The sequence below is a fragment of the Macrobrachium rosenbergii genome, chromosome 33 (assembly GCF_040412425.1).
Source record: "Macrobrachium rosenbergii isolate ZJJX-2024 chromosome 33, ASM4041242v1, whole genome shotgun sequence".
Taxonomy (NCBI): Eukaryota; Metazoa; Arthropoda; class Malacostraca; order Decapoda; family Palaemonidae; genus Macrobrachium; species Macrobrachium rosenbergii.
The window spans coordinates 10,224,081-10,240,257 of NC_089773.1; the positions used below are offsets into that span (position 1 = coordinate 10,224,081).

The following is a 16,177-nucleotide window of genomic DNA, read 5'->3' on the forward strand; positions in this document are numbered from 1 at the left end:
TAATACTAGACTAGGGAGCGATTGCTAGTTTGTCTTAAGCGGCTATTACAAGGGTAAGTTTTGCGTGAGGACAGCACCTGGTATTCCATCAACCATCCTCTCAGCATGCTCAGGCTAGCATAATCACGATATACTGCTTAAACAAAGCGTCCAATCCAAAGTCCCCTTCATATTATTTGTCTGCTGAAGTTCAAAATGAATTCATCCAGATTATTGTATCTACTGTTAGAAGCACTTTACTGAATGACATCCGAAGAGCTAAGTGTTACGGTACAATGCTTGATTCCACTCCAGATGCTGCACACAGGGAACAAACGTCAGAGATAATAAGATATGTAGAGATAAACTATAAAGAAAAAACAGTTTGCGTGAAAGAGAGTTTCCTTGGATTTATTCAAGTACACCAAAAGGATGCAGCAAGTACGGTAAATGTAGTAATGCAGCAGCTGGAGAAAGATCATTTGCCTTTTGAAGACTGTCGTTCTCCTCAGTGTTATGATAATGCTGCTGCTGTCATGTCTGGACACAAATCAGGAGTACAACAAAGACTTGCTACAGTGAACCCTAAAACAATATATGTGAACTGTAACAACCACTCACCAAATTTGGCTGGGGTTCATTCCGCTAGTCATGAGGTGGTGATGGTCACATTTTTCGGGACTGTGCAGGCAGTGTATGTTTTCTTTTCAAGGTCGATCTATAGATGGGAGAGATTAAAGAAGAATTTGCCTATATCTGTGAAAGCTGAATCTGAAACACGCTGGAGTGCTAGAGCTGATGCAGTTCGACCCATACATGAAAATGTGGGGGATTTGGTCCAACTTTTAGAGACCATCGGAAGTCATTTGAATGAGACAACAGATACCAGAAGTGAAGCAACACAGCTATTGAGCAGAATTTTGACATTTGATTTCTTTGCTGCACTAAGAAGTTTTTGGAACATTTTACTTACCAAGTTTGACAGAGTCCAGAAGCGGCTGCAGGATCCAAAATTGACTTTCCATGAGGCAGCACAAGATATCCAGGCGTTGCAAGTTTATTTCCTCGCTAATCGGGAGGATATCTGCCAGACATCTATCAAAAAAGCAAAGGAGCTCTGTCATGCTTGGGATGTGAGAATTGCCAGACGATGTAGAGTGAGGAAAAAAATGCCTGGTGAAACTGGAGATGATGCTGCTGATGCTGCAGGCCTCATTCTCAGCAGAAAATGAGATGCAACGTCTGCTAAAAGGTACTATTGACAGAATGCATAATGAAATGGGCGAACGGTTCATCAGACTTCATAAATTGGATTCAAAGTTTGGCTTTCTTTTGGATATTAAGGAGTTGCTATCTACAACCAATGAAGCATACATCAAAGAATGGTGCATTAATGTGGCAAGTTTCTATAACACTGACTTAGATGGCTTGGAACTGTTCAGCGAAATTGTAGATGGCAGAATGCTGCTTAAAACACGAGATGATGTTCTGATCACCAACCCACGCGAATTACTTCGTTTCATTGTACAATATGGGGATGAAAGTGTTTTCCCAAACCTTCGAGTTGCCCTTCAGATACTTCTGACCATTGCAGTATCAATTGCTAGTTGTGAGCGATCATTTAGTAAGTTGAAACTTATCTTGTCGCATCTGCGAACATCTATGGGGCAAGAGAGATTGTCAGCTTTAACTGTACTAAGTGTAGAGCAAGAGATCGCAAACAAAATAAACTTTGATGACGTGAGAGACAGATCTGCGGCTGTGAAAGCTAGAAAGATAAAACTGTAAACACATTGTAACGTGCATCAATACTTAATGTCCTACAATTCATTGTCAATCCTTTTCTTTGTTTAGGTTTTCTGTTATCAATATCTGTCTAATTATCTTTACATTCTAATACCTTTATACCGTCTTATTTCCTTGCATATGGTTGATCCTAAGCATCCATCACTTCAATCTTTTTGTTTTCATTATTTTGACGCACGTTAAACATTCTTTAAAGAAACGTAAGGTTTATAGTTAGTTCTTATCAGTTTTCTTTTCAGGCATTATAACCATTCAGTCTTTTACCACAAATTCTATTTTTTTTTTCTCTAGTATTAACTTCTATGCTGGCAACAAATTGTAGATTTTCATGATTTTCTTAGCCCCCTGAATTCCCTAATGTTTAACTCCTTTTTTTACTCAAATTTATTTAATTTGCCATTTGTCTTTGATTATTAAGAGTTACTGGTTACTGTGATGCTTTACTATAATCTACATTTTAGCTATTTTATCAACATTTTGGGATTTATTTATGAGGGCTAATGATTAATTAATTGCAGTAAAATAAACTATTTCAGTTTGCAAATTCGGTTGGTGTTCTGTCGTCCCAGAATATTATTATGCAAATTAGAATGTTTTGTTTTCAACACAATATATCTAAAATAATGAAGGCAAACATTTCCTGCCAAGATTAGCACACTCAAATGAAAATAGTTCTCCCCCCGGACAGGCCCCCTTTTGGGGGCGCCATAAAAGACTTTGCCCCCGGGCGCCAGCACCCCTCACGACGCCACTGGCTTCTGATGACGCTTTAAGACTGTCTGTTTTCACCGCACAAAAGAATAAAAATTCCTCATTGCTTTGTGTTAGGTAACTTGTCACGCCATCAAAAAATCAAATACTTTACTAGTCTCACGTAATGGCAGTGCAAAATGGCTCTAGCCTTAACCACCTCATGTTGTACTGCTAGACTTTACCAACCAGGAACCGACCATTCGCTCTCAATTTTATATTTTCCTAGACCTAGCATTCCTTTCACTCAGCAGAGGATCAGTTGCTCTCCCAACCAAAACGAATTGCTTCCAGAATTTCAATGTTATGTCGGCTTTGTTAGAAGTAACAGTCAGTAATGATTAGATGAAATGGTTCAGCAGTGACTATATTATTTGCAGAAATATTTTCAAAACTGTGTGAGAATTTCAAGGTCGGTTTCCCTAAAGGATATTTGATTTAAATGATCATTTTCATATAACGCATTATAAACTACTGTGCAAGAGTATTCCGAGGATAACTGAATTCGAAAATCCTATCCGTTTTTGCTGTCGATGACCTTTGGACTTGTGACGCTAGAAATCACAATTAAACCAAACTAATTATTCGCACAGGTGATTCTCAACAGAAGCAAAATCATTCTTTATCGAATTCCCCAGTTGCTGTGAAACCAGCTTTACCTCAGGTCTTAAAGTGAATTCTATAATAAAAAAATTCACATATATCGAATCATCATTTGGTACATTTATATAGCCTACCACACCTGTTGAAAATATTACATAATTATGTTCATTTTTCACAGCTTTCCTGAAGTTCTTGAAATATCAAAAGATATAACAATTTCTTATATTGTTTGTTAAAATAAAATTGCAGCAATCAGCATTCAACACTGCTATTGGTCTATAGACCTGTACATTTTTCAACCTTGTTACTGGTCTACAGATACATTGCTCAACCTTGTTATTGGTCTACAGACCTGTACATTGTTCAACCTTGTTATTGGTCTACAGACCCATTGTTCAACAATGTTACTGTATATACATTCCCCAGGTCAACTTCCCTTGGCATTTTATCAATTGGTCTCGTATTTATTTCCCAGAAGGAGATTTTTCGCCATAAAGAACAGTCAAAAGTATACACAAGATCTTTATAAATGATAATATCATCTTATAACATTCCGTAGGCAAACTATCCAGGCTATAGGCCTTTACCCTTTAGTGTTCGACGAATTAGCTGTTAAAAATCTCATCTCCATTTGTACTTATTCACAGAAGCTTTAATTAAAGGAGAAAGGTTTTCCCGAGTGTCTTCTGTAAGGGCCCTATATTGGTCATTTTTATATATGAATACATTTTGTTGCAAATACAGAACATGAGACAACGAACCCTTCATCTAAGTTTGTTTCAGCTAAGCATCTGAGCGGTTACTTGAAAACTACTTTCCATTTCGTACCCATAGATCTATCAGACAACAACAACAGCTACAAAAAATCATGCAAAAAGAGAATCTTGTTTTTAAGTGGTACGAGTCGATCTCATTTTGCGACATCTCGCTTCAGACCCACTTTTTTTTTCTCGAAACTATTGGTCACCTCTGTTGTCCTTGACCATTTTTTTACCTTTTTCTTCAACTTTCCTGTTTTCAGAACTTCTCCACAGCTAGCTTTGGCTAGTTGCTATGCTGTCGATGACCGCCCCCCCTCAACGGCCCTCCAGTCTCCCCACGTCCTCACCGCCATAATCGCATTACTAGATGGGGCTTCAGGAAAATGTACCGACGTCCCTTCCCCCACCCCCAAACCAAGCCACACCTATAGATTAGACCGAGGTATATAAGATGCAGAATCCGCCCAGGGAAACCATCAGTTCTCAACTCGACAACAAACTTTGTGGTGGTTCCCCCTCCTTGAGAATTTGGGAAAAATGAAAGTGGTAAGTGTTTCTCCCAAAGAGGCATTCCTCAAGGTAGTTTTCTTGGGCCTTGCTTGGACCCAACGGCATTTCAGTGCAATCGGCTCCTTGCTTTGAAAACTACCTTTGAAAACTGTTTGTGTCTCCAAAGTTGTTTGAATTGCTACAGAGACATTTGTTTATTCATGATTCTTTTCATTTACTTACTTATTTACTTATCCCAGGCCGTACTGTTGGCGCTGGTTGGTCTGGCGAGCTGCCGTATGGCTCTCATCGGAGGGGACCGAGCAAAGGACGTCACCATAAAGTACTCGTAAGTAGGACCTTTCTCTCTCTCTCTCTCTCTCTCTCTCTCTCTCTCTCTCTCTCTCTCTCTCTCTCTCTCTCTCTCTCTCTCATATATCACTGTACTCCTTATTCTTATTTTTCACCAGTCTTTGACTTTACTTAGCTTAGAAAATCGCGATGAGGTCCTTCAGAACAGAAAATCAGGACAGAACATCTTAATCCTCCATTTGCATGAATTTTCTTCATTTCTTTGAGTTTACCTCGGCATTATTTCTTTGTTTATTCAAGTAACTTTCAATCCCTTGAACAGACTTGCATATAATACCTCTGAAAGCTAATGTCTTGACAAGAGTTTGATTAGTCTAAGAACTTCTTATTTCGTAACATTCGAACTAAAATGTCTTCAGGTGGAGCTTGCAAGAGAATGAAAATGTGTCAAGATCTACCTCTTTTAAAGTCATTTTGGGTAGTTTTGGGTAACTGGGTCACAAAGCTTTTATATACAGTTGTTGGATGAATGAAAATGTCCCAGAAAGGTACAGGAATTGGCAAAATTCCCATTCCTGTTTCAATGAAAGTCTCTAATTTCTGTGATCAAGAAAGAGAACTGAATACTGTCTCCATTCCTTGACCCCCTGAAGGTACTTGGACGAGAACGGTCGAATCGTCGAGGTCGAGGTCGAAGCTGATCGCTTGGGACTCCAGCTGACGCCAAAGGCACCTGCTGCACCTGCTCCTCCTCCACCCACACCTGCTGTTGTCCGTTACTTCCAGCAGGCTGCTGTTACACCTGTGCAGCCAGCAACACCTGTACTGACCAAGAGGTTTCTTCAGGTGGCTCCGGAACCCGTGCTCGCCACGAACTTCTTTATTCCTCAGCCTCAAGTAGTGACTCGCTACGTCCCAGTGGCTGCTCCTGTTGCTGTTCCTTCTGTGCCTGCGCCTCGTTACGTCAAGGTCGACCTCGATGACGTCGATGATGACGATGATGACGTGAGAAGAGTCTACCGCCCAGTCAGCAGGACCGTGGCACCTGCTGTTACAGCTGCTGCTGTGCCTGCAAGAAGGGCATCGCGCCCAGCTGCCCGCCGTAGGGCATCTGACGACGACGACAGCGCTGAGAAGTAGAGGCATTGTCAGCCATTAAATGTTCCAAGCTAAAGAATATGAAACTGATCTGTTGTTCTTCAGACGAAAAATGAAACTGAGTATTTTGGTAAACATCATCTTTTCTTTACCTTATGACTATTTACCCAATGTGATGTGTCATTTAATAGATAAAGTAAAGGAATCTTTCCAAAACCAAGAGTACAGGAAAGTGAAATATTTCGCACATACACACACAAAATAAATAATATACATAAATAATATATATATATATATATATATATATATATATATATATATATATATATATATATATATATATATATATATATATACAGTATATAAGTTGATGAACGATCTTGGCCCATTTCTAACCTCGACAGTGAACTATGTACCTGGAGGTTAGTTGACAGCTGTGGATTACAGCTAGTAGAGCGACAGGCCACTACTCTAGACCCCTCATTCTAGAAAACCTGCTTTAAACAAAAAAGCAACACTTTCTGAACTTAGCCAATCAGTGACATTAAATCAGTTAATGATAATAAACTTCAAACATTCACAATAATTCTCTGTGCCTATGTCTTTAGGATATAAGTGAGAGAACCCGTTTCCTTCCTGTATGTACTAATTAAGATGGACGGACCAAAGGAAGAGTCAAAAGTAAACACTAAAATCGAGTCGCTGCAACGAGAAATGTGCTAAAGCAAACTTGTCTCCCATAGAGGAGTGGTTAGTTAACAGTAGATTTTCTCTTTCTTTTTTTATAATCTGGATGGATGACGAGTTGACGTAACGATGCTTACTCCGCTTATTCGTTTCTTGTTTCTTCTAGTTGACAAAGTGAATATATATATATATATAAATAAAATGAAAATAAATAAATAAGTCACACAGCAAGGTTTTTACTAAAAATGACAAGCCTGAAGCGTCTGACGAAGGCAAGGTGTTGATACATAGAGGGATTGTTAATCAACTCTCCTCTACGGCAGTATAGTTTTATTTTAATTGCCAAATGAAAGGAAGAGGGTGGGAGTTATAGAGATAAAACATCGCTTGCATAGCTTATGTAGTGTAGGAAGAATCAAAATGGTGAGAACTAAGGTATATAGAAGTGGTAAAAATGTTACAGCAGAGGAGAGGTTGGTTCAGTGATTTTAGATGGTTTGGTCATGTGGGAGGGATGGGAAACAATAGACAGACTTGTGGAGGAGAGAGAGGTATTGGAAAGGAGGAGTCTTAATATAAAAATAAATGGGAAAAGTCTTCAAAGAAAATGCATGAGGTGAATGAGCACTTACAAGGACACACCAAGAGTTCGGAGCAAAGCGGAAGTCTACTTGCATGAAACACTTGCCAAGTGTAAACAAGTGTTGTTTGCACTTTCCCTGACTACCTGCTTTCAGAAATAAGACCTGGCTACTTGCATACTTGGCTTGCCTTCCTTTCTACTAGACCTTTGAGAATGTGACGCCAGTTATCATCAACCCAGGCTAAGATCCACTCACATTCATCTAATCAACTGGTCAACCATACACGAAAAAAACTGGCTCCAAACTATCAATGAATTAGGTAAAATTGCTTTAGTAGCTGGACACTGGAAAAACTGGTGTTTTTTTTATTTTTATTAGTACAGGAAGGCAAGGGAGAGTTTAGACTGAGCCGACCTTATGTAGGTGGATTTCTTACCCTTGAGATTGGTGAAGTGTGAAGGGGAGTAGGAAGTCTGATGTGTACCTCTAGATTCTGACCGACCAACAGAGACATGATGGAAACTATTCTTCTCTCTCTCTCTCTCTCTCTCTCTCTCTCTCTCTCTCTCTCTCTTGTCTCTCTTGTCTGACTTGGAGGATGAAAGAAAATTATGAAAACTTACCCATATCTATAAGAACCATCGAAGTATATCAGGTTCCTTGCTGAACACGAGTTAATTGCTTTTTTCATAAAGTTCTTTCATCAATAATACGTACAGCAAGGAGATTGCTGTCAAGAAAACTTCATCAGATTGATTTTGAACTTCTTGTAAAAGAAACCAAGTAAAATAAGTACTTATAAAGTTGGTACCACTAAAATGTAGTATGAATGAGGGTATCCATCAAAATAAATAATTATTAATTTTCTGGTTGTGGGGATTACGTAAACACATGTATTCAAAACAGGTATTTTAATGTAGTGTATGGAGCAATTTATTTCAGATCTCTTACTTATAAATAAAATACAAAAGACGAACGCTCCATTGAACTCACATTCTCTCTCAGCCAGGAAACCTCTGAACAGTTGCTTGAAAAAAAAACCTCACATTCGTACCTATTAAAATGATTGACAACAATAACAAAAAATAATCATAAAAAACTTCTCTTTTTAATTAGCTGCAGTTGGTCTCGGTTGGAATACCTTGCATCCAGTTCAGTTTTTTTTTACTTAGCGGGTCATTAACTCAGTGGTCCCTCACCCATTATTATATTTTTTTTATTTCATGTTTTCGGCAGTTCCCTGTTCTCAAGCTTAGTTGCTAAGCAGTCGATGACCCCCAACCCCATCTCTCTAGCAGAATAGAAGTGAGGAAAAAACTTCCCCTCCTCACCTCTAGAACACCTACTGAGGAGGACACTGAGGTATATAAGATGCGGAATCCGCCCAGGGAAACCATCAGTTCTCAACTCGACAACGAACTTTGTGGTGGTTCCCCCTCCTTTACAATTTGGGAAAAATGAAAGTGGTAAGTGATTGTTCCAAAGGGGAGTTCCTCAAGGTGGTGTTCTTGGGCTTTGCTTCATAATACCACCATGAGGTGTTCCTCAAGGTGGCGTTCTTGGGCTTTGCTTCATAACACCACCATGAGGTGTTCCTCAAGGTGGTGTTCTTGGGCTTTTCTTCATAACATCACCATGAGGTGTTCCTCAAGGTGGTGTTCTTGGGTTTTGCTTGATCTAACAGCAGCGTTTCAAGGCAATCAGTTCCTTTCTTTGAAAACTACTTTTGAAAACTGGTGCTTTAGATGTTTGTGTCTCCAGAGTTGTTTAAATTGCTACAGAGACATTTGTTTATTCTTTTTATTTACTTACTCATTTATTTACCTCAGGCCGTACTGTTGGCGCTGGTTGGTCTGGCGAGCTGCCGTATGGCTCTCATCGGAGGGGACCGAGCAAAGGACGTCACCATAAAGTACTCGTAAGTAGGACCTTGAGTAGGACCTCTCTCTCTCTCTCTCTCTCTCTCTCTCTCTCTCTCTCTCTCTCTCTCTCTCTCTCTCTCTCTCTCATCCTTGTTGTTGTTATTCTTATAACTTTAATGCCACATTCTTATGCTCCTTATTCCTATTCTTCTATGACTTCCGGCCATAAGTTCGACATTGAGGAATATAGAGAATTGGAACTTGAGGAACAAGGAAAGAAAGTTCCGAAGTGTCACATCTCTGTGGTGTTGGAATCATATAAGCTTAAAAAATAAAGTGTTCGGATATTTTCTCAATTCCCACGTGGTTCCTCTCATTCAGTAAGTAAGATACAATTATCAGCATTGACCTTTATTCCCTTTTATCTGATTTTAATTCCTTAATCTTGTATTGGTTTAATTTTTTGTTTATCTCGGTGATCAATAAAACAAGGGAACTGATTTTTGTCCCATTTTCTGACCCCTGAAGGTACTTGGACGAGAACGGTCGAATCGTCGAGGTCGAGGTCGAAGCTGATCGCTTGGGACTCCAGCTGACGCCAAGGGCACCTGCTGCACCTGCTCCTCCTCCACCCACACCTGCTGTTGCCCGTTACTTCCAGCAGGCTGCTGTTACACCTGTGCAGCCAGCAACACCTGTACTGACCAAGAGGTTTCTTCAGGTGGCTCCGGAACCCGTGCTCGCCACGAACTTCTTTATTCCTCAGCCTCAAGTAGCGACTCGCTACGTCCCAGTGGCTGCTCCAGTTGCCGTTCCTTCTGCGCCTGCGCCTCGTTACGTCAAGGTCGACCTCGATGACGTCGATGATGACGATGATGACGTGAGAAGAGTCTACCGCCCAGTCAGCAGGACAGTGGCACCTGCTGTTACAGCTGCTGCTGCTGTGCCTGCAAGAAGGGCATCGCGACCAGCTGCTCGCCCTAGGGCGTCTGATGACGACGACAGCGCTGAGAAGTAGATGCCAGAAACCACTTTTCTCTAGGTTCTTCGGTCAGTTGCCTTTCTGGAGGTTAATTCCTGTCATTAAAATTCTCTCAACCTTTTCTGAGTGTCAGCAATTCCAAGCTTTCTTCTTTGAAATGTGATTTATATTCTTTTAAAGATGAGAATTAAATTGGATATTTTGATAAATATTATCTTTTTCTTACCTGATTACCTTTGTGTTTTGAATCTGGAGGGCATTTTGAGAGATGATGAATTTGCACGTTTAATAGCTAAAGTGAAAAGGTGTTTCCAGAAGCAAAAGTAAACGGATATAGGGTATTTAAGACTATATATTAAATATATACATATATGTATACTGTATATATATATATATATATATATATAGAGAGAGAGAGAGAGAGAGAGAGAGAGAGAGAGAGAGAGAGAGAGCAGCCATGGTGGCACAGTGGTATGATTCTCGGCTACCAGTCGAGACGGCTGGTGTTCAAATCCCGCCGCTCACTGATGGCTCGGATTGCGCCACTGCAAAAATCCGGCAGCCCGCCAACTTAACGGTCCGAAAAAACCCTAGAGGTTCAGTAGGAGAATAGGTACCCGCCCTCGCACTGGGGAGTTAAACAGTGGGCCTAACGACACACTGGCCACGTGTCATAGGCATTGGGACCTGTTCCCCCACTGGCTGTCGGCCTAAGAAACAGGAGATCAGCGTCTGTCTTATGAGCCTGCAGAGGGCCAGGAGGACTTTAATATATATATATGTGTGTGTGTGTGCGATAATAAAGTAATAATACAGATCTCCAAATCTAAGATCTGACTCATTTATGGAGGCACGGACTGAAATCTTTCTATTACTGTGCTGATTCATTCATAAAGATAAAAGTCATTAATAATAGCCGGGTTATGTATGCACAGAGTCAAAATTACCCACCCTAATGTAATGCAACTTGTAATTTAATATTTTACTTACACGTTTATTTCTTTACTTATTTAATGATTTGTTAGTTCATCTGTTTTTCTAATTACTGATCTCCTCTTTCTGCAGTTCTCAACTTTACCTTCTGCTACTTCCTCCTAATGAACACCATAACATTCTTTGGGAGCTTAAAGAATTTCAAGTCAATGGTCCCTGTGGTGAGCTTGTTCCATAGGAATAGGTTTCATCTTCTGATTAATAATAATAATAATAATAATAATAATAATAATAATAATAATAATAACAATAATAATAATAATAATAATAATAATAATAATAATAATAATAATAATAATAATAATAATAATAATAATTTGAAAAATAAGCAAAAGTAATGGATACATACGATTTAAGGGGCTAAATCTGAATGAAAATATTTAGCAAATGATGAATGTTTTAGATATATTGTACAAATGTTGTAGATCCCAAGCATGCTGTTATAGAAAGTCCTCTTTTAGAAGCTGAGGAGGTTTTAAGATGTTTCTGAAAAGGTATTTTCCATTTTGAGGGGACCTAGTTTTTTTGGAAGATGTATAATGGAAGAGATGTTGTACGCATAGTCCCAAGTGAGATTTCCAAGGCCCAGCTCAACTCACTGGTGAGCGGCCAGTGTCAATGTTGAAAGTTTAATTATATTTGTATATTGATAAATCTCTCTCTCTTTTTCTCTTTCTCTCTCTCTATCTCAGCTATAGTTTTCATTTGATGGTAATTGGTACTTTTTCGTCTACTAGGTTCTCTCTCTCTCTCTCTCTCTCTCTCTCTCTCTCTCTCTCTCTCTCTCTCTCTCTCTCTCTCTCTCAGGTACTGCAAATTGGTATGTTGATCATCCACCCTCCAATCATCAAACATACCAAATTGCAGCCCTCTAGCCTCAGTAGTTTTTATTCTATTTAAGGTTAAAGTTAGCCATACTCGTGCCTCTGGCAACGACATAGGATAGGCCACCACCGGGCCTTGGTTAAAGTTTCATGGGGCGCGGGTCATACAGCATTATACCGAGACCACCGAAAGATAGATCTATTTTCGGCGGCCTTGATTATACGCTGTAGCGGCTGTACAGAAAACTCGATTGGCATTTTTTGTTTTTTTTATTTCCATTTATCTTCCGCTAAAAATAGTGGGCATTTTCTTCAACACTGCTTATTCACAATAAAGGATAAAACAATAGATCTGGATAATGAAAATTAAACTTTATTGAATCCTTTCACTAACATTCGATAAATTTTCGGGTCTGACAACTTCAGAAACGAATGTCAACTGAAGAATGATTATCCATTATATCTCTCTCTCTCTGATATCTCTTCCGTTCTCACAAGGAAGAATCTATCTCTCCCACTTCTCCCAATTATCTTTTCCTTTCGTCTCTCTCTTATATCTCCCATCTCCCCCATTTATCACCTCCTTTCCATCTACTTCTCTTCGCTGTCATCATCATCATCATCATCATCACTCCTGTACTTATGCACGACTTGGATATTGCTAGACCCAGCGACAGCTGCCCTGAGAGTTGGCACTGGGGCAGCGGGTGGAGAGGGCTGCGCCACCACGGGGGCAGGAGCAGCGCGGGTCACCACAGGGGAAGCAGCCACGCGGGGTACCACGCGGGCAGCAGCTGGACGTGCCACCAAGGGCTCGGCAACCTCCAGGTACACGGTGTCATCATCGAGATCGTCGTCATCTACGTAGACGTACCTTGGCACCACTGGGGCAGCAGGGGCAGCAGCAGGGGCGACCTGGGCAGGAGCCATGTGGACGTACGGGGTGCTGACGGGCGTGGGCGTGTAGGCAACTGACTGTGGGAGGGCGGCGACGGTCCTGAAGAGAGACGGAACGGAGGTGGCCCATCCTAGACCCAGGTAATCGTCCACGTCGTATTCGACCTTGACGAGTCGACCTGTGGCGTCGACGTAACTGAAGGGAGTTGACAGGAAATGAAGTAATTAATTCCTGAGTCTCTCACTGAATCAATATATATTACCTATAGGGTATCTCAGGCACGGTCTCTTAAGTCAAATTACATTATCTATAAAGTATTTCAGACACGGGCTCTTAAATAAAAAAATATTACCTATAAAGTATTAAAACTCCTAACAAGTCTCTGTCCATTAAATCATAATATATTGAAATATGTTACCTATAAAGTATTTCAGACGTAGGATCTTAAATATTAAAAAGGGAATTATGGGTTGATTCTTTAAATTTAAGAACAGATTCTGCTCAATAGAAGGACCTTCATAGTATTTAGAAAAGGGAATTGTCCATTCATTCTGGTCCCAAAGAGGAATTAATCCTTAATCTTTAAAACATGAGAAAAGAATATATATGCATATATATACATATATACTGTATACCACATCCTGCTAAAACAGAAATCATTAAAACTAATAAAAGAAAATGTACTTCATTTAAGTAATTCTTACGAATATTCAATGTCTCCTATAAGAGATGGTCTACAGTTAGCCAGGCCAAACAGCGCCAACAGTACAGCCTGAAAGATTGAAAAGAATATTATATATATATATATATATATATATATATATATATATATATATATATATATATATATATATATATATATATATGTAATCAAGACACGATCACGTGTGGAACAGAAATAAAATTCTGACTCACATCTGGATCGATGACTTGTATGGTCTATTTGGCAGTGGCCTTGCCTTTCGATTCAAAGACCTGGGTTCGATCCTGATGTGAGTCAGAAATTTATATATATATATATATATATATATATATATATATATATATATATATATATATATATATATATATATATATATATATATATATATATATTTCCATTCAAGTTAGATTTTGTCACATCAGGAAAAACAAATGCTGCTTAAACTATTATAAAAAAAAACTCCCATATACCATTTACAAATTTCCTTTGCATCCTTATTCAAAATCAACAAAGTCAAAACTGATTCTGAAGAGGCTTCTATTAAGTAAATCTGCGGCAACAGATCCTTATATTCCATTAATAATCAAAATAATAAACAAATTCAACATATTTCTATCATATCCATAATCACTGACTCAAAATATTGCCATAGTATTATTCAATATATTGTCCACTCACAATCTTCATCCTGGCGAAGTTAAGAAGGTATCCTTTAGAAGGTATCCTGAAGAAGAGATCCTACGGTGAAGAAGACTCCTACTGATGACACAGAGGTCCTTCAAATCCTTTATATACGAAACTGGCCAAGGCCAAGGATTAGGTAAGATGGCTCCGGGACAACGAGGGAAAAAATTTAAAAATAGAAAAAGATACAAAAAATCAGGGTGGAGATTATCTATGGGTACAGGGATCCAGAAGTGGGTATTAAGGGTCGTAAAAGGTACCGGGCATGCCGAGGTAGGGACAATGCCCAAGGCGTTGTTACTAGAGCCTTTTTTTTTTTTTTTTTTTTTTTTTTTGCTTGAAAGTGAAACTGCTGTTAGTTACGTAAAACGGTCAAGTGTATCGGGAGGTGCTCTAAATAGGTGAGAGAATATTGTGATATAACCGAGGCATACATACGCGCGCGCACGCACGCACATACACACACACATACATACATACATATATATATATGTATATATATTTACATACATATATATATATATATATATATATATATATATTATATATACATATATATGTACACAGTATCTACTGGTCACTTGTACCAGATAAGCATATATTTCCAATAACCACAAGAAACAGCTGTACAGTACAGCTGCTGCAAATGTCAGGGCAGTTAGAAGCCAGCAGCTTTTGCGAGAACATCCGTTACACTTTGAGAGACGCATCCACTGACATTCTGTGACAATCATGACATCTGTGGCATCGTAATCATTCTTTTCAGAGCGTCAGGTTCGTCAGATGTGACGCCATCTTGTCATGTAACATTTAAGATCAATATAACATTTCAGAACTATTGCGAGTATTCTGATATTCCTCGTAAGGCTCTTCAGAGATCTTGAACTGCAGAATGATGATGAAGTAGGTTGCAATGAGACTCAGGACCTAGAAAGGAGGATATTGAAGAGGCATTAATAAACAGGGTAAATAGTTATCTTCTTCTTGAAAGTCAGAGGAGTAGAGAAATAGAGATGAAAAGGGTACATTCTGAAAACTGATGGACTTGGTTTTTAAGAGAAAGTTCTAACATAGAGCTAAAACAAAGAGAGGCATGGGGGAACACTGAAAGAAATATTAAGCAGCAGGAAATTCAAAAATATTTTTCAAAACGACATAGTATTTCATCCTTGAAAACTTTCAAATGTCAAATTCATTGAAGAGAATCAATAATTCAGTAGCTAAAGTATATCCGGACATATGCACAAAATATTGTATCGTTTAAAGTTAATTTTCAAAGAACTTAGATATATAAACTTGGCACCAATCACTTATAAGCATTTTACATCAGTGGTCCTCAACCAGGGGGGAATCTCAAAGTTTTAGTGGTGAGGGCAATTGTGACCACAGATTAGCAGGCTCAGACTGGCTCTAGGACCACACAAAACGCAGTGTGCATCGGATTTTTTAGTATTATAAACATATTATTGGAATGCACCTTTTGAGGCAGACAATTTTGGAAGAGGGGGGTGTGGAATGACATTCTGACATGTGGTGAAAGAGTTCTTGAGAACCACTGTTCTACAGTATACCAACCGGTATGACGCAGTGACGACCCATCGTGAAGAGCCCAAAAGGGCTAAATGCGACTTCGTTCTCAAGATGACACACCACCAGCGCCATCTATGTTTTGGAAAATGAACTCCAATTAGGTCAAGATAGTCGAGTAACTGGAGTGTGGAGTGGTCTTATAACCATCTTCTCAAGGGAACTATTATAACACCAAAGAAAACCATTGATACATCTCTTCAAATGTGAAACTGAACTGTGCATACAGCCCTAAAATTGAAAACTGCAGTGTCTGCAAAATTTTCGAAATTGAGATGTACCACCTATTGGGCTCGTGAAACACTAATACGCAAGTTACTGCAGTTTCAGAATGATTCTTCAGTGCTTTATTTAAGGGAAAACTGCCATTTCTCTCAGTTTTGTATTTTTGCAGATGCTGCAGTCTTCCATTTTAGGGCAGCATAGGACTAAGGTTTACAATCCCACACAAAAGGGAAGTTTAGACTTACCTGATCTGACATGTTTCGACAACGTATCGCCTTCGACTCTAAACGAAGTTTTCTCAGCCAAAACCGCCTCTGCAGAAAAGGATGTTGTTGTTAATTAAGTGCATA

General features: G+C 39.2%; 3 protein-coding genes across 3 annotated transcripts; 2 read left to right on the plus strand and 1 right to left on the minus strand.

Annotated features, from left to right (window-relative positions):
* Positions 1–1,245: 1,245 nt before the first annotated feature.
* On the plus strand, positions 1,246–1,767 carry LOC136855780 (zinc finger MYM-type protein 1-like). The gene has a single exon (XM_067133137.1). The coding sequence runs from the start codon at positions 1,246–1,248 to the stop codon at positions 1,765–1,767; it is 522 nt and encodes a 173-aa protein (XP_066989238.1).
* A 2,586-nt stretch (positions 1,768–4,353) lies between these two features.
* On the plus strand, positions 4,354–5,933 carry LOC136855750 (uncharacterized). The gene is made up of 3 exons (XM_067133112.1): positions 4,354–4,445; positions 4,649–4,737; positions 5,354–5,933. The coding sequence occupies exons 1-3, from the start codon at positions 4,437–4,439 to the stop codon at positions 5,838–5,840; spliced, it is 585 nt and encodes a 194-aa protein (XP_066989213.1). The 5' UTR covers positions 4,354–4,436; the 3' UTR covers positions 5,841–5,933.
* Positions 5,934–11,888: 5,955 nt separating this feature from the next.
* Positions 11,889–14,502, minus strand: LOC136855751 (calphotin-like). Its single transcript, XM_067133113.1, has 3 exons — positions 14,010–14,502; positions 13,333–13,400; positions 11,889–12,823 (listed from the first exon to the last, which is right to left on the minus strand). The coding sequence occupies exons 1-3, from the start codon at positions 14,016–14,018 to the stop codon at positions 12,322–12,324; spliced, it is 579 nt and encodes a 192-aa protein (XP_066989214.1). The 5' UTR covers positions 14,019–14,502; the 3' UTR covers positions 11,889–12,321.
* Between the last annotated feature and the right edge of the window lie 1,675 nt (positions 14,503–16,177).